The sequence below is a fragment of the Agrilus planipennis genome, unplaced genomic scaffold, assembly GCF_000699045.2.
Source record: "Agrilus planipennis isolate EAB-ADULT unplaced genomic scaffold, Apla_2.0 scaffold310, whole genome shotgun sequence".
Lineage (NCBI taxonomy): Eukaryota > Metazoa > Arthropoda > Insecta > Coleoptera > Buprestidae > Agrilus > Agrilus planipennis.
Window position 1 is genome coordinate 230,880 of NW_020439246.1, and position 22,138 is coordinate 253,017.

At 33.2% G+C, this 22,138-nt stretch overlaps 1 protein-coding gene across 4 annotated transcripts in view; it reads left to right on the plus strand.

The window, feature by feature from the left end:
* LOC108741628 (centaurin-gamma-1A) overlaps positions 1 to 22,138 on the plus strand; it is a 217,469-nt gene that overhangs the window by 178,798 nt on the left and 16,533 nt on the right. For all 4 annotated transcript variants that reach the window (XM_018476488.2, XM_018476487.2, XM_018476486.2 and 1 more), the window contains exons 2-3: positions 5,953 to 6,185; positions 21,676 to 21,817. In XM_018476488.2, coding sequence (XP_018331990.1) covers positions 5,953 to 6,185; positions 21,676 to 21,817 — 375 coding nt within the window. The remainder of the gene's footprint in view (positions 1 to 5,952; positions 6,186 to 21,675; positions 21,818 to 22,138) is intronic.

A 22,138-nucleotide genomic window follows, 5' to 3' on the forward strand; every position in this document is an offset into this window, starting at 1 on the left:
CGTGCTGTCAAACCTACACTAGCAAGGAGATCGGGCTGAAACTATAGCTACAAGCTATCCAAGGATGGTACTATAGAATGTCACCTCAAGGTAGGCCTAGTGGCGTCGTCTCTTGGTTAGGCCGGAAACTTATCAATCCACCCTCGTACATACACGACTGACTGTACACCCGGCAGATGTGCTACCTTTACGTAAGTAGAGCATATATTTACATACATACAACATACGTAATATATGTGTGTCTGTGTGTGTGTATATGCCATTGCGATAGGTAGAAAATTCGGGGTAAGCTCATTGTTATGCATTGCCCATATTGGGACCATTTTCATCTGGTCGCCACTTGAATGTGTCCGTCCCGGTGTTATTAAACCTTCTGTGTATCTAGAGTCAACATACATAGAAGGTTTACATTGTAGGCCTAGGGAATTTAGAGGCAGCTTAAGGGAAAAGGGATTTTTATTTTCTTTTATTATTATTTATATTATTTGTCGTTTGAAAATTTCTTCAGATACTTGTGAACACGCAAGTAAAAAAGTTCGCAATGGGGACATTTCACGGATGTCGTCTGTCACCGTTAAGAGTACTGTTGATACTCCAGACAAATTAGAGTTTTAAGTGAAAAAGTTTGGACTAGACCTGATTTTTGCATTTAAATTAGTAATAAATTACGTAGATCATTAATAAAGTTATACGTACGCTCAGGAAGTGCTAGAAATTTTGTTTATTATAAACAATTTAATTTCATCTTTTTTATGTTTTTTTTTGTTTTTCTTCTGTAACTTAACTGATTTAAACGAAAAAAGTTAAACGTTGAACGTTGTTTTTAGAATAATAAGGATAAAGAGAATCCGAATTTTCACTATAATAATTTTTCTTCAATAAATGAAGATTTTTCGACAAAAAGCGATTTTTTTCATGTCCACTATCAAGATAAAAATCCGATTATTATTGCATTGAAATTTTTGAAAAATTGGCCTTTTTTACAGTCATTAATCCTACTAAAACTTTATCCCTGTCGAATGAATACGTGGGCATCAGGTAATTTGTTAATAAAGAAAATTTATTAATATCGTAACTATCATATCCAATCATTAAAATTATGTTTTTTCATCATTTAACGTTGTTTTTGGCTGCGTGTTTGTACGTTGATTTTCCGGTAAAATTCGTTTATTGGTCTCAAATTAAAGGTTTTTTTAATTTTTGACAATTTTATAAAAAGATTTGTATTAAAAAACTTTTAATTTGAGACCAATAAAAGAATCTTACCTACAAATCGAAGCTGATTTTCCATTTTGAGAATATATTCTGATAAATACGCGCCGACACTGTTTCTTGTATATTATATACATGAAATCAACCATCTGGTTCTGCATATTCTATCTTCCTTCTTTGGCCGTTGGATATGCTGTCAAGACCCTTGTTTACCTGACGTATCCAATTGGGATCTTGACTGGTGGTTTAAAATGCAATTAGTTGTAATTTGTAATTGAAATGTCCCATTTTGTATAATAAACGAAATAGAATATTCGGTCAGTAATTGGTAAAACATTTATACTAATGGAACAATTAAAATAAAGTACTCAATAGTTTAAGTTAGATATGTATGCTAGATCTTTATCAAATATAAAAACATGTCGATACACATTAAAGTGACCAGTATATCGTATTCTGGATCTTGAACCATTTGTTTTATTTTAATTGTTAATTTGTACCCCATGTAATAGTTCTTTATTGTTATACTTAAGAATATAAAATAGTTTAGTTTGTTCACGCTAACAGTGAAGTGAGGGGAAGCGGTAATGGTGAACTGTTTTGTGCTTGATTTGTTTTGTATACAACCGATATGAACGAATTTCGCGAACTTCATATGTATATGTATTTTATTCATTTTGATTCGATGTATTGAGATCACTCACTTACCAGCTTTAGACAAAGAAGCATGTTTTATAAATCCAAGCCAAATTATAAACCTTTAATTGTGTTAAATGTAGTTTTGTTGTGTTCAATAATAAAAAGTGATTAAAAAAGTTCTGTTGTACTCTATTCGCAACATAGTTAACCAGGAAAGCATGCAGATCAAAAGGTTAGGGCAAAATAATTTGTAACTGATCTGTATGACTTGTAATTAGGTTCCAATATTAATACTGCATTTTACGTTTCGTTCGAGTACATTGGTACATACCAGCAGGTGATGACACAAAATGCTGTATCTTTTTTCTTGGCGCCATTAAAAGTTGTATATCTACTGACATTTTCATTTAACGTTAAATTTTAATTGACATAGTGGTGATATTGTTTTTTAAAGTGTGAGAAACATTGCTTTCTTTCGGGTGTTTCGTCAAACAAAAACAAAAACATTATTTTAATTTAAAATGTGTACGTGAAAAACAAGGAAAATGGCTTACATTTATTTCGAGTTGTTCGTTTTAATTAGATTTTACTTACGATTGATTTAGTCCACATTATCATCATCCCGTATAGGATCGTCTGCTCTAAGACTCGTTGGACACACACCTCCACCCTTTCCTTAAATTAGATCATCCTACATCCTTAACTATTTGTGAACAATAATGTGATCTAAATCAATCTGTACTCCTATTGACTCCTGTTTCTGCTCATAATATCTATAGTTGGAACGTTCAAAATTGGCATTGTCCGCAATAAAACTGTCGCATTTACTTTCTTCTTTCAACTTACTGACTATACTCGAGCGGCTGCTGATAGAACGCCTACTGTTACTCACGACAGACGTTGTAGGGAATATCGTAAACACAGAAAGGAGATGTCAGGTGGGAATTGCAGCGGACACTAATAAAGAAAAGGAATAACATTATTCCATTTAATGTGTAACAGAAAGAGATGCAAACAAGCACAGTTTAAACCTGTTGACAGTATCAGACTTTGAACAAACTTCAACATTCTCAAGAGTTTAGGAAAGTAAAGACATTTGTGTAAAGGTATAATTCCAACCAGACGGTTATAAAGCCGACCCTGATCTTTTGCGTACCTAAGCAACTTCTAACCGCTGCGCCGCTTACTATTATTCGGTTATCTGTTTTCACTTTGTACTATTCATGAAGCATTTCCTAACTTAAATAGGGCGTGTTCCAAATGCAGTAGATGTGTCTACCCCTAAATGGAAACAAGAAAGAAGATACGTCTATTACCACAAATAACTTATTGCAGAGTTTGCCAATTTTGATCGTCCCACACGGAAAAAATGAATAAAGAAAATTTACCTGAATATTACAGCGTTATTTACAATTTATCCCACTAGCTCGTTGCGTCGTAAGCGGAAATAATAAAAATTACAATTTGGACGTGAATTTGTAAAAATAAAATCCCAGTAGAAATAAATTTTCTGGGTATTTTAGTTGATATTGCAAATTAAATTGTAATAATTAAGAAACATGAAATAATTTTTAAAAGAACATGTCAAAATTGAGATTATTACAAGTTACCTAATAAATTCTACTATTTCAACGGCAAGTCTAGTCATTCACAATGCAAAATTGTAATTTTTGCGTTGTCATAAAAATTTAATTTTCTCAGTTCAGCTATAACTAGGGTTGCCATCTCTAAAATTTGGAAACCAGGACAAGACGCATGAAAACCCCGGATTTTAGAGTCCAGAACCCGGACATGTCAACAGGTTTTTTTAAACATAATCAGTGTAACCAAAAACAGTTGAAAATGTCATAAATCACCATTTTATTTATTTTCGGACCTTAAAATTAAATTTAGTCATTCTTTATCATCATTTTCAAGGTACCTAACAAAACAGAATCTTATTACAGTTTGTTACAAATTGTTTTAATAATCAGTTAGATTTCTTTTACGTGTGTCGCGGGCGGCACAAGACTTTAAATTTTTAAACCAGGACTATAAATGAAGCCCCCCCCCGGACGCTCCCCGGATGCCCTCTAAACTAGGGCAAATCCAGGGAAACCCGGACGGATGGCAACCCTAGCTATAACTAACCATTCATGCCTGAGAAGGTATCCTACTAACCTATCTCGCCTATTTTTTATTAACTTCCATAGGGTCCTCTGTTCTCATATTCTTTCTAATACCTCCTCATTTCTAATCTTCTCTATCCACGATATCCTCATCATTCCCCTGTAACACCACATTTCGAACGCTTCTAACGTTTTCTTTTCCGCCGCACCCAGCACCGCTCATGTTTCGCACCCGTACAGCGCCGCGCTCCAAACATCCGCCTTTAACAATCTATTTGGATTTTCTAAATTAACCGTACAATTAACTTCTATTTGTTAAAGGCAATTCGATCCTGCGCTATTCTTTATATCTCTACTGCTCTATATATTCTTAAACTATTTCTTTACGCATAATAAAGGGGATTAATTAAGTTTGTAACTATTGAGGAATTGACTATTATTTATTTATTATAGGTGCTTTAACTTTCCTTTATTTTCTCACAAAAAAGGATCTATTGTTGTACGAAAAAGGATCCGTTTAGATTTTTATTATTTGGCTATTATAATAAAAATTGTTTTTGTGGTAATATGAGAACTTCTATACGTGTGTCGTCTAATCAAATGTGAAAGCATGATATAAAAGCACAGATTTTTTTCTAATTTCGAAACGTGTGCTCCTTCCACGCTCTATCGGATTTAACTAGTTGGCTATGAAATAATAGTAATGTATTGTCGTCGATTATTTTGATAGCCGGAAGCTATTCAATTTTCTCCAGTTTAAATTACTTTGTTACGGTTTACTGGTTTTTCTAAGCGATATAAACACAAGGTAACTATCATAAAATGTACACGGTGTATACCTATGTATAAATAACTTGAAGAGAACTGTTATTGTTATTGAGATCGAAAATTGGAACTTACAAAAGTAGGTGCTGTGTATAAGTACCCATAATCAGTAGTTCATTAAAACAAACAAAGAATCATTAAACATCTGAATCAAATAATAAATCAAATGCAATATTTTCTATTTTTGTCGTATAACGTACAAATATCGGCATCGTACTTCACTAAAAAGTGCAGCGTAAGCCTGCATGACTAAAACACATGTAGTACAGAATTTATTTGGTGATTGTTTTACTCGAAAAAGTTCGAATTGACTAATAAAGTTAATACTTCGAGATGTGCAAAATGGTTTTTTAAAAATATTTAAATAGAAAATGCAAATACTTTTTTGATTTGATATTTCAAATGTAAAATACAAAATAGATTTCCCTTTTCTATTTTAAATGCTAAGTGCAAAATACGTATTTTTAGCTGACTTGTATCAATTCGATATTGTTTTGTCGTAATTCATAAAATTTCGTAGTTCATTTATAAAGGTAGGATAAGTAGTAATTTGACAGGTGCTGACATCAATTTGGAACTTTAATATTCCACGGTCCTTGACATTGAACCCGGAAAACAATATCGATCCAATATTTTAGATTGTCCATTTTCAAAGAATAGCAAGAAAATGAAGTAAACATTTAGTGGTTCGAAAGTCCACCGTTTTCGAAAAAAACGTATTTGAAAGTCAGGGGCCAGTCCGACCCTGGTGAGATCACGCAGCGAAATACGACATTACAACGCCGCATTCCATCAGCTGCAGGATCCGTGTTGTACTAGTATTTCTTTTATATTTTGTGTTTTTAATACCATGTCGAGGTGTACTCTAAGTAGTACTTTAATAGTCGTTCTACAACCGTCGCAGTTTACATTTTTCATTGATGTAATTGCTTAATTATTATCGCAATTTCTCTATACGTTGCCATTTCACGCCCAGGGCCGGCTTCGAATTACAACTTCGTCTGATTTTCTTACATTCTTTTATACCTAAATACCTAAAAAAAACTCCAAAATTACATAAAACGTTCAGAAAACTGAAACGCGTTTGTACACTTCATCCTCAGTTAGAATCAGTCTCTAACTTTTTTACAATAATTGTTTATTTATCGATTCTTATTATTTGTTACAGATTCGTTCGTAAACAGTCAAGAATGGACACTTTCTCGCTCTGTTCCCGACCTGAGGTTGGGAATAGTGGGCTCATTATCCTCCGGGAAATCGGCTTTAGTTCACCGTTATTTGACCGGCTCGTATATGCAAGAAGAATCGCCCGAAGGGGGCAGGTTCAAAAAGGAAATCCTTGTAGATAACCAAAGCTATCTTCTCCTCATCCGGGATGAAGGTGGACCACCAGAATTGCAGGTCAGTTATCATTTGATATTTTATGGTTTTTCTATTGTATTGATATGGCGTCGTGGGGCAAAAAAGCAGGTTACAGTACTTCTTACAATTTAATTTACAATTGTCGTATGTAGCCGCTATTATCAATTAATATTGCAATTAAATATCTACATCTGTATTTATAGATACGTATTGTGTAGTTAATATTGTGCGTGCGTCTTCAACATAGGCTTTGTGAAGCATTTTGATGAATACTGACTTTATTTAGCAACAGTACATATTGAACTCGTCACTGCATTATAGAAAAGTTGCATCTGTTTAACTAATATGTAGAACTAGAAATGTAGATGATGCTGATATATTACAATAACTATTAATAGTGTAGTTATAATTTTTTTAAGAATTTTGAATGTAAAAGTTGTTAAATGACAGCTTTCAAGGTAGTATTTCTAAGTTCACATATAGGGGATGTTCTGAAATACTGGCCGGTGCTGATGAAGTCATGAATGAGCGCCATATTGTACTGCTGTGCCACCATGTTGTATTGGTGAGTCAAGAGTTATATTTCGGAACACACCCATAGTAGACACTCGATACTGTGAGCATGGTATAACGGAAATCCCACAAAATATTAATTATGCCAGGCCACCGTATGTCATGAACAAACCAAATCTTCGCTAATATTGGGCTCTTCCCCAGTCATAATTGAAAATAGCTTTTTTTTGTTAAATTACTCGAAAATAAAGCAAAATTCAGAATTTTACAATAATACATTTTTGTCGTAAATAAAGTTTTGCATCGAAGTAGTTCTTTGAATTTTCTTTTTATTCATTATTAGTACTAAAAGTAATTCGCAAACGAATCTAAAATTTAAGAACAATCACGTTTTGGTCGTTTTATTTCCGATTTCTTGGATGTTAACACATGTTTAGAGAAAACAAATATCTTGTTCCTTACAATTTCCCGTTCATTTTAAACATTATGATTTGCCGAAAAACATCTATTAAAGCACATTTTTGGGCTAACTACTACACCTATAGGAGATAACAATGCAAAAGCTTTCTAGTAAACAACACGATAATGGGTCTTCAACCATAATTAATTATCAACATCTGTTTTATGATATTACACTTTTAATTAAAAAGCAGCGAATATTAAATTGGAAGAACGCGATAGAAAATCAGAAAAATGTCGGTTATGATGAGGGTTTTCCCCCATTACGATTTCCTTTGAGATACGTTTTCCGGTGCGTGTTTGAATCGGTAAAGTTTGCATGTGGCGCCCGACGTGATGGTTATATGGCGACTCTCGGCGTCGGGACGCCTCGTAAAAAGTGTCATGAACGAGGCCCTTGTTGTTGCTGCTGCTATGAAATTAGATTGGTTCAAGGAATTAAAATTAGAAACAAATAATAACAGACCACTGACATGCAATCGGTAGTCGAAGGTTCTCTGTTTAAATAATAATTTACATAATATAACTGTGGCATTTGGTGAAGCTACTTTGGTCCAAAGCAACGTTTGCTGGTGGTACAAAATGTTCTTAGAGGGCCGAGAAGATGTGAACGACGAAGAGCGTGCCGGACGCCCGAGCACGTCAACAACAGACGAAAACATTGATGAAGTGAAGAAAATAGAATTGGCGAATCGTGGAATATCGTTAAAGAAGTTGTTGAGTACCTAAACATATCGATTGACTCCTGCCACTCGATTTTTGCCAATGATTTGGGCATGAGACGGGTCGCCGCGAAATTCGTACCAAAATTTCTCAATTTCGACCAAAAACAGCATCCAATTAACATTGCTAAGGAGCTATTGGACTCGCGTCGACCCAAATTTGCTTCAAACGTTCATAAGTGGTGACGAATCATGGGTTTATAGTTACGATGTGAAAACCAAAGCTCAATCATCCCAATGGAAGCTGCCGCATGAGCCAGGACCGAAAAAAGCGTCCCATGTTAGGTCTAATGTGAAGGTTTGGTTACAGTTTTCTTCGATTGCAGGGACGTGGTGCATCATGAGTTCTTGCAAAGGGGAAGAACAGTTAATAAGGAATATTACCTGCAAAAACAACACACACTAATAATGCGGCAGCCACCGTATTCCTCAGATCTGCCCCACTGTGACTTGTTCTTGTTCCCGAAACTGAAGAGGCCCATGAAAGGACGACGTTACGCTACGATTGAGGAGATAAAGACGAAATCGAAGGAGGAGCTAAACAAGATCACAAAAAATGATTTTTTGAACAAACCTCGTGTACCATGAGTTTATTTTTATTCACCACTGCCTTTAGCTTAATTATATCTAGAATATAAGTAGTTTTTATAGAAAATTTAATTTTGTTCTAAAGCGACAATTTCAAAGTTGTTTATTCATGTAAAAGAAACAAGGCAACATCCGACGTTTCGCCCGTATTGACAGGGGTTTGTCAAAGTGGCCATTTTTTTTTTCTGTCGTTATTTATTAATGCGTACACCGTGTATATGTATGTAAGCTTGTATGGTTTGTGAACGATCGATTTCCAGCTTTCCGGCACATGCCGTTCGAGAGAGGCTCTCAAGCGTCGGGGCGCTGGGAGACAGGCGCCACGACGCTCTGAAGCGAACAACCCTTGCCGTGTATTACAGTAGAGTTTAAGCCGCGCGAAGGGGTTGTTGGTTGTTGTTCTTTGATGGCGTCCTAAACTAAAACGCGGTGCGTGTGTTGTTTTTGTTTGCCATTTGAAATATCGACATATTTACAGTAGGTAAGCATAATAACGGAAAAAATTGAATTGTTATAGTAAAAAATATTTAAATCAGTAAATATAAAAGCGATGTGTAAGTAGGTAATGCCTAAAGAAAGTTGAAAATTGAATACTTTAAAAAATCTTCCTATTATGTCAAAAGAAAGTTTTTAAAATTTTTTTGTTTCGTAATTAAAAAAAAGACGAATTTGTACTTATAAAATTACGGAATAATCATTAGACACTATCTTTGATTTCTGTGGCCCTTTTTAGTAGTAAGTAACCAAAATTCTATTTAAACATTAGTGGAATTAACGGTGTATGCCATTTTTTTTTGGTAATTTCGAATGTGCTACTAGAATTTCCACAAGTCTGTTAATGTACGAGGGTGCTCAGAATATTTTTTTTAAGTAGAAAACCCTATATATTTTCTAATTTCGGAAATGTGTAATTGTCATATGTGCAGTTAAATAATAATAGGGAAAATAGTAAAAAATGATTTAGATGTTAAATTATATTATACATTTCTTATATGGAAATTGTAGACCTTAAAAAAATATAATTATATCACTGATAGAATTATTAATTTTCAAAATATAGCAACTTATGATGATGAAAGGTAACAAATTATAAAATTCACGCTGTACCTACTTACTTCTATATAAACATAATTGAAGCGTCTATCTTTTTCAAGTTATTGTGGTTATTGTTAAATGCTAATATAAAATACAAGCGACCCTTAGATAATTTTTTGTCTGTCCGTCTGTCTCTAGTGACTGATTTATATGAAACTGAAGGGCAGTTATTTATAACACAGGCCAACAAAAAAAATGTTTGTAAAAACTTTTTAAACAAATTTACCTAAATCTTATGTATTGTTTAGTGCTGAAATCGTATTCGATATCAGTATTTTTTTATCACCCACAATTTTCTCACAATATGACGTTGTGTATTGTATAATTGTATATTTCAAAAAATGGGGAAAAATTTGATAATTAAAAATTAAAAAATTTAGTTCTTAATAAAGTTAAAATTTTCTCTTACAAATAATAGATTACTAAATATTAGATACATGTTTTTTTGTATTTCCTCTCTCTTCTCTCTGTAAGTTTATTGCACAGCTTTTTCCCCGATGCGAAGCATTCTGTTGCTCTCTGTTAAGTGTCCAACAGTAATCACCCATCATGTTTACATTCCACCTTCCTTGGTATCGTTTCTCCATTTCTTTGATGTCCTGATGAACCGTCCCCTTGCTCTTCACTGACATCCCCTAAGTTTGTAGGAAAAAAGTCAAGATGGTTGTGCAAAAAGTGGACTTTAAGGCTCATCAGACAACCAAGATTTTTAAAATTGTTTATCATGTTAGATATGATAAGTTCATAGTTAGGATCTTTTACATTGCCCAAAAACTTCGTCACAACTTCTCTAAATGATATCCAAGCCTCTTTTTCCTTTGTACTCATCGTTGCTTCGAAGTTGGTATCGAGCATCAATTTACGAATATCAGGCCCAACGAAAATCCCTTCTTTCAGTTTAGCTTCTGATAAATGAAGAAATTTTCTACATAAATATTTAAAACAATCACCATCTTAAGGCAAAGCTATTACAAATTGTTTCATTAAACCCAACTCCATGTGTAGTGGTGGTAAAAGAATCTTTGTGGGGTCAACCAAAGTTGTATGCAAAATATTCTTCTGCCCGGGTGTCAAAGTTTTTCTTAAAGGTCAAGAAAACAAAAAAGTGCGCAATTTATCAGAACTACTTACGGGCCATTCCGCTATAGACGATTGCAATCATTTTTTTTTCAATCACGCTATTAGTTATTTTTATTGTTATTTATGGAAAGAAGATAGTCTAAATTTAATAGCCATATAATTTTTATGTGATTTTATACCATACCCTCATTTTTGTCGCGTTTGAAAATATTGTCATCCGAAGGATTGGTAGAAGTTGTAAAATCATGACTAGCAACACTGGCGTGAATCATATGTTTTGGACAGTTTGAGGTTAAGTTTTACCAGCTAAACGTGAACTGACATTATTCGTTTATCTTTGCGTACCAAAAAATGTAAGTATATGGTTAATTATTGAAAGTAATCGACTGCTAGAATAATACACTATTGACTTGTTGCACCCGCGACGCAAAAGATATAAAAGTTTACTTTTTTCACTGAAATAAAGAGCTAACGTTCTGAGACTTTGCAAAAGTAAGAAGAAATCAAAACTAAACTTAATGTTTTTGTTTTTAAGACTGTAATGATTGTTAGATTAAAATAATCGATAACTCAAATTGGTTGCACCCGCGATCTTGATGTGAGATCGCGGGTGCAACTTTTTTTTACGTCGACCTTTTTGTGTGACTAATTATATAATTCGTGGTTTTGATATACCTTGACTAATTTATATATATTAAAGACGATTGATGAATGAAAATAACTCAATATCGTTATGTGGGGTTGTGTTTAAGTGGTATGGATGAAGATGGAGAAGTCAGAGTTCAATTTATGACGACGGTTGATGGTAAACGATTCTCAGAAATCTTCAATGACATAGCAGACGTGCAATTTGAAGACATTATTGCAATATTGGAAGCGCCAAAGAAAAAGACTGATGGAAATAATATATTTTCAGAATTTTCTTCAGATATTGACGTGTTTCAAAAGAAATAATTAATATAATCAACAACAAAAGTATAATTGTACCTAATAAGTATAGTTTGATCTTAAATTTAGTTCCTATATAAGTAAAATTCATGTTTATGTTCACTTAAATTAGACGGGTTGCACCCGCGATAATTCGGTGTTGCACCCGCGATTGATGAAAAATTAATAAATAATTGTTTTTATTTTTATTTTGATTAGAGTTTTCATTTTATGTTCTTTGTTATTTCATTAAGTTTCAAAATATTAAGGCATAAAATATTAATTGTATCAGAATTAACAGATTTATATGTTTTTTGTTTGTGATCTGGGAAGGTTGGGCCAAATCTGTTGCACCCGCGAAGGCACTTTGAACATTTCCCCTGGCTTTTAAAAAAATATTTAAAAAAATTTGTTAGTTTATATAAAGAGAACATATTAAAATGTAGTCTTTCAAAGACTAATTTTATTTAAAATGTTTTTTATTTAATAAAGATAAACTAAAACAGGCGTCTAAACGTTGCACCCGCGTAATGGAATGGCCCTTACCTGATTACATTTTGTATTATTGTCAAATACTAGAAAATATTGTCAACATAAAAATATTTTAACGGTTAAAAATATTTGTTATACATTTTGGTTAATAAAATTTACTTTTATTTAATATTGAAATGTGAGAAAATGGAGGGTGATACGACTTTTTCGTTATTTTTTTCGGAATCAGCACACCAAATTACATAGAAATTAGTTAAAATTATTAAAAAAGTTTTTTCGTCGTTGGCCTGCGTAATTATTGTAAACATTTAGAAATAATTTAACGCAGACGACGTAGGAAATTGTTAGTAAAATAATGAAATATTAACCAGCACACGTTTCACTATTTTTTAACACTTTTTAAATATTGGCTTTTATTTTGCCTCATAACTAATTTCTTTCACACTAACTCTCAATATAGCTAATTATACGAGAAACATTTGCCAAATTTTATTTACTGAGGCAGTTGAAAATCATCAATGAAATCAAATAAACGGTAAATATCAGAAAGCAAATAAAAAAGATTCGCAATTGTATGAGGACGGTTTGTTTTAAAATACTGAAATATTTATTTTTCATCGAATTTTTAATATCCATCATCTGTTTGTTACATTACACATTTAACAACCAATATTGAAAAATAAAAGAAAAATGCAAAAATGTAAAATGTAGAATTTTGTCACTAATAATTTTGCGGAAAAGAAAAAGGTTAGAAGCGTTCGAAATGTGGTGTTACAGGCGAATGATGAGGATACCGTGGATAGAGATGGCAGAAATGAAGAGGCATTAGAAAGAGTAGGAGAACAGAGGGCTTTATAGAAGTCAATAAGAAATAGGCAAAATAAGTTGGTAGGACACCTTCTCAGGCTCGAAGGTCTAGTCAGAGACATATTAGAGATAGAAACAGGAGTTAAGAGGAGTAGAGGTAGACCTAGATTAGATTACTGTTCACAAATAGTTAAGGATGTGGGTTGTTCTAGTTTTAAAAGGAAATGCGAAAAGTAGCTCAGGATAGGAAAGAGTAGAGGTGCGTGTCCAACCAGTCTTAGGACTGACGACCTTATAATGATGAATATTGCATGCATTTCTAAACATTTAAACATTTCTGAAATGCTAATGTCTTTTATAAACATATTACAAATCAAAACGACAAAATCGGGAATCGATTACATTATTAAAGTTTCCATGGAACAACGCATATGATTAATGGTTTTTAACTTTAATAAAAAGATACTGTTAGAACTCCGACTGAAGCTAGAAAATCGATAGTGAAGTGGAGTGCACAAAAGCCGTTATTGAAATTATGTCCATATTCGCTAATGCATACACAGAAATTCACTTGAATATCTGATTAACAATGGCAGTTTTAGGTAGGGAGTGATCATAAATACCGATTAGTTTTCTTTTTCATTGTTTTTTTCTTTTATATTACGACAATAATAAGACTTGTAATCCTCTTGCATGTAGGAGCGATTTTGTTTCAACAAAACAGTATTTTGAAACAATTTTAATAGAAAATACGTGCATTATAAATTTTTGTTGATTTGTATTGCTAAATCAAGTGGGTATATGCATAAGAATCCGTCCAAATCATCTACAATGTTAATTATAGATTAATAATTAATAGAAAAAAATTAAAANAAAAAATTAAAATTTTTCAAAATAATAGTTTAGTTTAATCTAAAAATAAAAGTTTTTTGTAATTACTTTCGGAGTATTACTCAATGAACATTTACATGAGTGATGTTTATTTTTTAATGTAATTTTAATAGCATTAATAAATTATTATTATTATGTTTTGAAAAATATGTTTCGGTAATTAAATAGATATTAATAAAAACCAATTTTTTATAGGTACCTAATTTATATTAAATGATTATTTTAACAATATTACAAATTAATAACATTAAGGAATGACCTGTCAACCTTCTACGTGGCAGTTAGCTAATGATTATAATTGAGTTATGTTTTTACTAAAGTAATTTTGCAGTTGATAATTTGATAAAGAAAAGTAATTTGATTTGATTTTTCTTTTCATTCTTCAAAATTCGAACTTTAAATGCAATCAATTTATTATTAAATTATATTGTCAACACTTACTAAATAAATTCTATTTTTATATCTGTTTTGCGCTCTGTATATCTTTAATTAACACATATAATATGTTAACATCAGTGAAGATACTTTCTTCATGTCATTACTGATATAAAATACAAAATTATTAAAAAGTATTCGCTAATTTATTAAGCCTTCAATAAACCAGGAATAATATTTTGCTATAATAATATAAAACATTCTTGTACATCCGTGTGTATGTATTAGATTACTGACTGATATTATTTTAAAAATGGTTTTGAAATTCGCATGGTATAGTTGGAACGATCAAACCTGGCAAAATTATCTGTTAGAATGGACGCATCTTCTGTCTTGTTTCCATTTTGGACTGTAGTCATTTGCTGCGTTTTGTACACGCTCTTATTAAGTTAGGAAATGCTTCATAAGTAGTACAGACAAAGTGAAAAGGGATAACCATGCTTAAATTCTGCTTGTCTACTTCTCTGTCTGTTGCACAATAATTGGTGTAATGCTATTTCTTTTTATTTATTAGTGTCCGCTGCAATTCTTATCATACATCTCTTTTCTTTGTTCGCAATATTCCCTACGACGTCTGTCGTGAGTAAAAGAAGAGTTCTGTCAGCAACCGCTCTAATCTAGTTAGTAAGCTAAAGGAAGAAAGTAAATGTGACAGTTTTATTGTGGACTAAGCAGGGTATTGTAAAATGTTTATTGATATAAAGTCAACACTGACGATTTGCCTTTATTTGTGAGGCATTTTCAAAGAACGTTTTATCATTAACGTTAAAAAACAATAATTCCTCCACAAGAATACTTTTTGGTATTTTATCCCCTAATATTTATTAACAGGACAATTCAAGCTATTTAAGGGTTGAAAAATGTTTTATGTTTTTGTTATACTGTGTTGTCGTGTGTTACCAAGTGGACTATAATTTGCTAATTTATAATTTTTCAGTTGTGTTATTTCTAATTACATGCACATTTTTACAATACGTTACAGTATAAACTTGGGTAAATTTCAATGGATTATTGTACTGTTTATATTTTGAGATATTTTATTCTTGACCTGTATAATCTTTCCTGCAGGATCTTTAACGTCAAAAAACGAAACGTCGGTGTGACTATACAGGGTGTACGAGTGCTTCTTTTGTATGTTGCATGCTTAAATTCTGCTTGTCTGCATCTCTTTCTGTAATAATTGGTGTAATGTTATTCCTCTTTATTTATTAGTGTCTTTAGTGTCTGCGGCAATTCTTACATGGCATCTCTTTTCTATGTTTACGATATTCCCTACATCTGTCATGAGTAAAAGTGGGCGTTCTGTCTGCAATCCCTCTAGTCTAGTTATTAAATTGAATGAAGAAAGTAAATGCGACAGTTTTATTGCGGACTATGCCAATTTAGAACGTGCTAACTATAGGTGCCTGTTGATCGAAAAATTCAATTTAAGATGGTCTCATTTTTGGGAATAATAATCTTCGGACACTAATTTTAATACGTAGAAACAACATGTCATTTGACAGGAATCAATACTAAAATATGCAATCCTGTGGTAGTGTTGCATAGATTACTTAATCTATACTTGGTTAACGTATTCTTTTGGTTTAATGAAGTTAGTTGAAATTAGGGCAGTAGTTTTATACGGTAAATACGGTAAAATCTCTTCAAAGCAATTCTACATAACTTATTTTTTAATTTATTTCTAATTCAAACCTCAACAACTCGTTTAAGTTGTTAATTGTAAGAACTGGAAAGTGGTGATTACTATTGAGTGAGTCTCCCTCCTACCCTGAGGGTAGTACCCTCATCTGTGCGCTTGCGGTAATTCGGTTTCTATTTATTACCTACTCCCAAACATTAAGCTTGCTGAGAAGTGGAGTAGTAGCCTTTTTTTTTTGGTTTTATGCTCAATTAGGCACCCGATTATTTCCCACAACTACTACCATTAAACTAGATTTGGTTAACACATACGCCCATTAATCCTTTATGAGCGTTTCCGATTATTTATTTATAGCAGAACATCTAACAACCATTGCGGAGGCACTCAGAGCTTTTGATCCGTACTGAAAAGGCAAATACTAAGTGTACAAGCGGGGCTTTCCCGCTGATGAAAAACGATCGCGTGATACGCTCATATTTAGCTCTTGAAAGAATTTCCAACTAATCGACTCCAATACCATTAGTCAAAGCCGTCAAAACGATTAGCGTAGTTTTATGGTATAGGGTGGAAAAATAATAGGCACCCACTGATTATTATTGGTAGTTATCCCCACGCTATTGGCATGAAAATAAATAAATTAAGTAAAAGACAAATATTGGTATGCAAGGGAATAAGAAGATAGGAGACGAAAAATCAGAAGTCGCTGATTTTCGATATGTAGGATGTCAGATAACTCAGGATGGAAGGAGCAACAGGGATATAAAAAGAAAAAAAATTGATATTTTACAATTATACGGACAAAATGGCCTTGGTACGCGTTAATTTACTTAGTCGAAAGTATTAGTTTGTCTCTTTTTTTCAACCATGTGTTATTCTGGCATAGGAACAAGGAACATGGACATTCTTGTAGATCCTCTTCTTTAAACAGTGGTAAAGTTTACTTTTTTTTTATATATTTAGTGTTAAAATCTACTAAAGCAAACTGAAAATTTCAAATACTAAAAATGTTTCGTTCCAAGAAAAGAATATATTAAAGTAGCTTCATATATTGTAGTTTAACTCGTAAATCCACCGGAAGTAATAATTTTTCGTTTAATTTTGTGTATTTAATCTTGGTATTGCATATTCGGTCTTGGTCTTTTTTTTTCGGTTTTAGTTTTGGTTTTGTTTGTTCGGTCTTGGTACTGATCTTGTGAAAATACTACTACTAAAGACTATGAGCAAGACCAATTTAGCTCATCACTGAGTTCAACGTTAACGTAGATTGAAGCCACGAACTCGTGGGTCAATTTTTAGTGGCCCTATTTTTCAATTTACTTCGAGTTTTTCCGAAAATGCAAAGGGGCCTTTTCCATACAATTCCTCTCNGTGGGTGGCGAAAATGTGAAAAAATATATATCTTTCCTTTTCTAACTTATGAGACCTTTTGGAAAGTTCTAAAAATTTCTGAAATGATCCAGAAAACTCCAGAATGTGTGCAACTGTTACAATCGATCTAGAATGTTCTAGAAGGTTCTAAAAATTTCTGGAATGATCTAGAAAGTTCCAAATTGTGTGCAACGGTTAAAATCGATATGCAATTTTCCAAAAAGTTTTAGAAATATCTGGAGTGATTTGGACAGTTCCAAATATCCGCAGTTAATTATCAAGGATTTCTAGAATTTTCTAGATTTTGTCCAAATATTCTAGAATATTCTAGAACGATCTACTATTATTAAGAAATTTTATGAAGGTACAGGGTGGTATCTAAGATAGAAGTCTATATTATCTACGTTAAAAAGTGGATACCTTATATACCAGTAAACATGGCGAGCAATGCCACGCTTCGCTGCTAGTACAAAATAATTTTTCGTTTAGTCTGTCGTATTTAGTCTTTGTCTTGCATATCCATCGTTCTTGGTTTTAGTCTTTATCTTGTTCGGCTAAGACTAAGACTGCAAGACCCAAACCAATACAAATTTCTCTCATGAATAATTTTATCTGTTATGAGTAAAATTAATTCACTAATACATGGAATTTAACCCTAGAAAACCCAGAAGTGTCTCGAAGATTATACGCTTTAACCGTCTAATTAATTTATTGTGATGTTCTTTTACTTGATTATGAATATGTACAGTTCACACTGCTGCAGCTTCTAGTGTTGAACTTTTCCAGTGCAACGAGCAACAAAGCGTTTCTTACTTTTTTTTTTCTAGTTTAAAGGGCTTTTACTTTACCATGTCGTTACGTAATTGCCAACCTACATCGCGGAACGATTACAAAACTTTTATACGGATGTTGCGTTCAGGTAATGCGAGAAGTTCTATACAAAAGTGTAGTTTGTCATGATGGTGCTGTTTTACTTATTTACCTGTTTACATATAACGTTTCTATCTGATAACTTGCTTGCAAATGATATGGCGAGCAAGTCTTATGTTTTATTACTCACCCGTCGCAAAATGTTCCCGGCAGTGCTGTCAAATTGTTCGTTAATATTTTTTACCCGCAAATCTAGTAAATCCTTAGAGCATACATATATGTGTGGAGTCCTAACCCCTATCCTAATAACGTTGTAGTACACGTCCGTGTGGTAGCTAGCGCTTTTGAAAGTCTTAGTCGGTCAAAGTGGCGATTGAAGACTGCTTGGACACGCATCTCCACTCTTTCTTATCCTGAGCTAATCTTCGCATTTCCCTAAAACTAGAACAACCTACTGCTCCTAACTCCTGCTTCTGCCTCTAATATGTACCTAACTAGACCTTCATGCCTGAGAAGGTGTCCTACCAACCTATCTCGCCTATTTGTTATTGATTTCCATAGAGTCCCCTGTTCTCCTATTCTTTCTCATAGCTCTTCATTTCTAACTTTTTCTATCCACGGTATCGTCGTCATTCGCCTATAACACCACATTTCGAACGCTTCTAACCTTTCCTTTTCCGCAGCGCTCACTGTCCAAGTTTTGCACCCGTACAGCGACAAACATACACCTTTAACAACCTTTTTCGAATTTCTAAATTAATTGTTCGCGAGCATAAAAGTGACTTCTTTTTATTGAAGACGACTCGACCCTGCGCTATCCTCTGCTTTATATCCCTACTACTCCTTCCGTCCTGACTTATCTGACTTCTTTTTTTTTTTTCGTCTCCTGTCTTTATCTTCGTTCTGTCTATAACACAATCATAGATAAGAATCGAATATTTATTATAGATAATTAAATTCAAAATATCATTTTATTAAAAAAAAACTCGTTATTAAATCTCAAAAATATCCTAATTTCCTCTTTAAATACCGATGAATTAGTTATTTTATAATTACCTACATGTATCCATTTACTGAAGTTTATTACGATTTGTCACTTTAACTACTCAACCCATCGTCCTGAAATTTTGTATACACTTTGTCATGGATACAGAAAAGGACATAGGTTACCTTTTATCCTGAAAAGAAAAACCGTTTCCGAGGGATAAAAAAAATTTTTGTGGTCGTCTATGATATTTGACATAATGCGTAAACTTGGTAGGTATACAAATCTTCGAAAGGAAGGAAAATTAAGATGAAATTAGGTATCATTGCAACGGTCTAATAGGAAGGGGCTGAAATAATAATGTTTTTGTAAAGAATCAGGAAACCGCATTGAACCTTGAAAATGTAGAAATACAAACGATTAAGGGAATGTTTAACTGATATTAGACTCGAGTATTTTTAATAAAGGTTTTTAAACGATCGAGTACGTACGTTTAAAAAATATTGAGTAGAGCGATAATTCCGTAAGCGTAACACCGCGATGAAATGCTTTACCATGCGTGGAAGAGTTTGTCGTTGCACGGTCACGCTTCGTCGTGTAAAACGAAAGATGGACGTTTCTTTTAACATTTCACAGTCAGCTATATACGGGGTGTCTTGTGCTCACCAATCATTACTTAATTATTATCTCGAAAACGGTAAATTTTAGAAGTAAAAAATCATTATAAAGGTCTACCTAAAATCATAATTGTAATTCAAAACCGGCATAATATACAGGGTGTTCCATTTAAAATAAGGAAGCTGGTGTCAACTTCCGGTATAATCGGAACTGCTACATGGATTTCGTTATTTTAATTGAGGAGAGCGTACCCAATAACGATTTTGTTCAAATTTCTAAATTAATCGTTCGCTAGCACAGAAGTGACTTCTTTTTGTTAAAGGCCACTGGACCCTATGCTATCCTTTGTTTTACATCTTTAGTCTTATAAATAAAATTAAGACTGGTATACTCAGATTTAAATTTGGAGAAATGCGACTTTCAGGCTACCCCAATTATTTTTTGAATTACTCTGATTACACAGTCAGTCAACTACTGCCTTAGTTCTTCCTAATAAAATTAGACAACCTTTACGTTTCAAGCACTACTCCAAACCATTTTTATTTGTAATTGCCAAATTATACTTTCATACGTCATCTATTTTCCTTTCTATAAGTGTTTACAGGTAAAAAGGTCGTCAGTCTTAAGACTGGTTGGACACGCACCTCCACTCCTTCGAATCCTGAGCTAATCTTCGCATTTCCCTGAAACTAGAACATCCCACATTATTAACTATTTATTAGCAGTAATCTAATCCAGGTCTACCCCTATTCTTCCTAACTCCTGCTTCTGCCTCCAATATGGCTCTGACTAGCCCTCCGTGCCTGAGAAGGTGTTCTACCAACCTATCTCGCCTATTTCTTATTGACTTCCAGAGAGTCCCCTGTTTTCCTATTCTATCTAATTCCTCTTCATTTCTAACCTTCTCTATCTACGGTATCCTCATCATTCGCCTATAACACTACATTTCGAACGCTTCTAACCTTTTCTTTTCCTAGATACCTAAAATCAGTCACTTCTAATTTTTCGTCTCCTTTATATTCGCTCTTTCCCAACTTCTTCCTAAAAAGTAGCGGTGACAATGTGCATCCTTGTCTGACTCCTTAATATTTACTTCTCTACGTTGCAGCTCCAGCTTCACAACTGCCTGTTGCTCTTTATACAAACTAAGTATCACTCTTCTATCTCTGTAACTGATCCCTACATTTTTAAGTATATTTAACATCTTGTCCCATTTAACATTATCAAAAGCTTTTTCTAAATCTACAAATCCTATGTACGCCCCCTTTCCTTTTTCTATTGTTTTCTCTATTGTTACCCGTAAAGCTAGAATGGCCTTCCGCGTTCCTCTAATTCTTCTAAACTCAAGTTGATCTTCCCCTAGTAATTCTTCCGCCCTTTTTTCCTTCCTTCTCTGTACAATTCTAGTTAAAATTTTTGATGCATGGGAAGCTAAGCTAAGCTAATTGTTGTAAATATCTCACACCTATCCGCGCCTCTCTTTTTATGTATGGTTACTACCACGTTCCGTTTGTAATTATCTGGGACTTTCCCCGTCTCGTAAATGTGACAAAGTTGCTTAAACATACAATCTGTAACCTTTTGTCCTGAATGCTTTAGAATTTCCGCCTGTATCCCATCTAATCTTCAAGTTTTTTATTGCTGCATCAAACTCTTCTCTCATTATGAAATAATCTAGCTCACCTATCTCCATAATATCTTCCTTCTCTAATATATACATACATATTAAACTCATGGCCTGCGTTCTCTAAATATTCTTTCCATCTATCTGCCAATAATAGGCTACTTTTTCTATCTAAATGTTTGCAAAAAGAACTATTGGAGATAAATTTCGATAAGTAGATACGTTCAATTAAAATAATTCTGAGTACTTAATAGAAAACAATTGCGTTGATCCTTGTCAAAAGCAAGAAGGATATGTGTGTCCATCTGACGTAATGCATCAGCCTCCACAGCGATGTTTACATGTTGAAAACACAATTCCTTTTCTCCTAACGTAATTTTACTGAAAGATAAACTTTTTTTCTTTCTTTACAGTTCACCGCGTGGGTGGATGCTGTTATATTCGTTTTTAGTTTAGAAAACGAGTCCTCTTTCAACGCCATCTACAACTACTATACGAAAATGTCCCACTACAGGAACTCTGCTGAGATACCGCTGATACTCGTAGGAACTCAAGGTAAGCACTCAAAAGTAATTTTAATTAGTTATTGTCAGATTACGTAATAGCATTAGAAAAAATACAATAATAATTAATTGTTTTATATTTGATTCTAATGCGTTTAATAATATTTACTTTTATTACTTCTCTTGGTGGTACAAGAGAAAGCAAGTTTGTTACATCAAACCAGACGAATTTACCGTTATCTAGTAAAAGTATACCTGTTTTTATTGATTTTTTAAATTAATTTAAAGAATTTTTTGAAAGTAAATGTACATATGTTCGACAATTTTACAATTTTGTTTTAACAATGAATATCAAGCGATGAGACCACTGTCT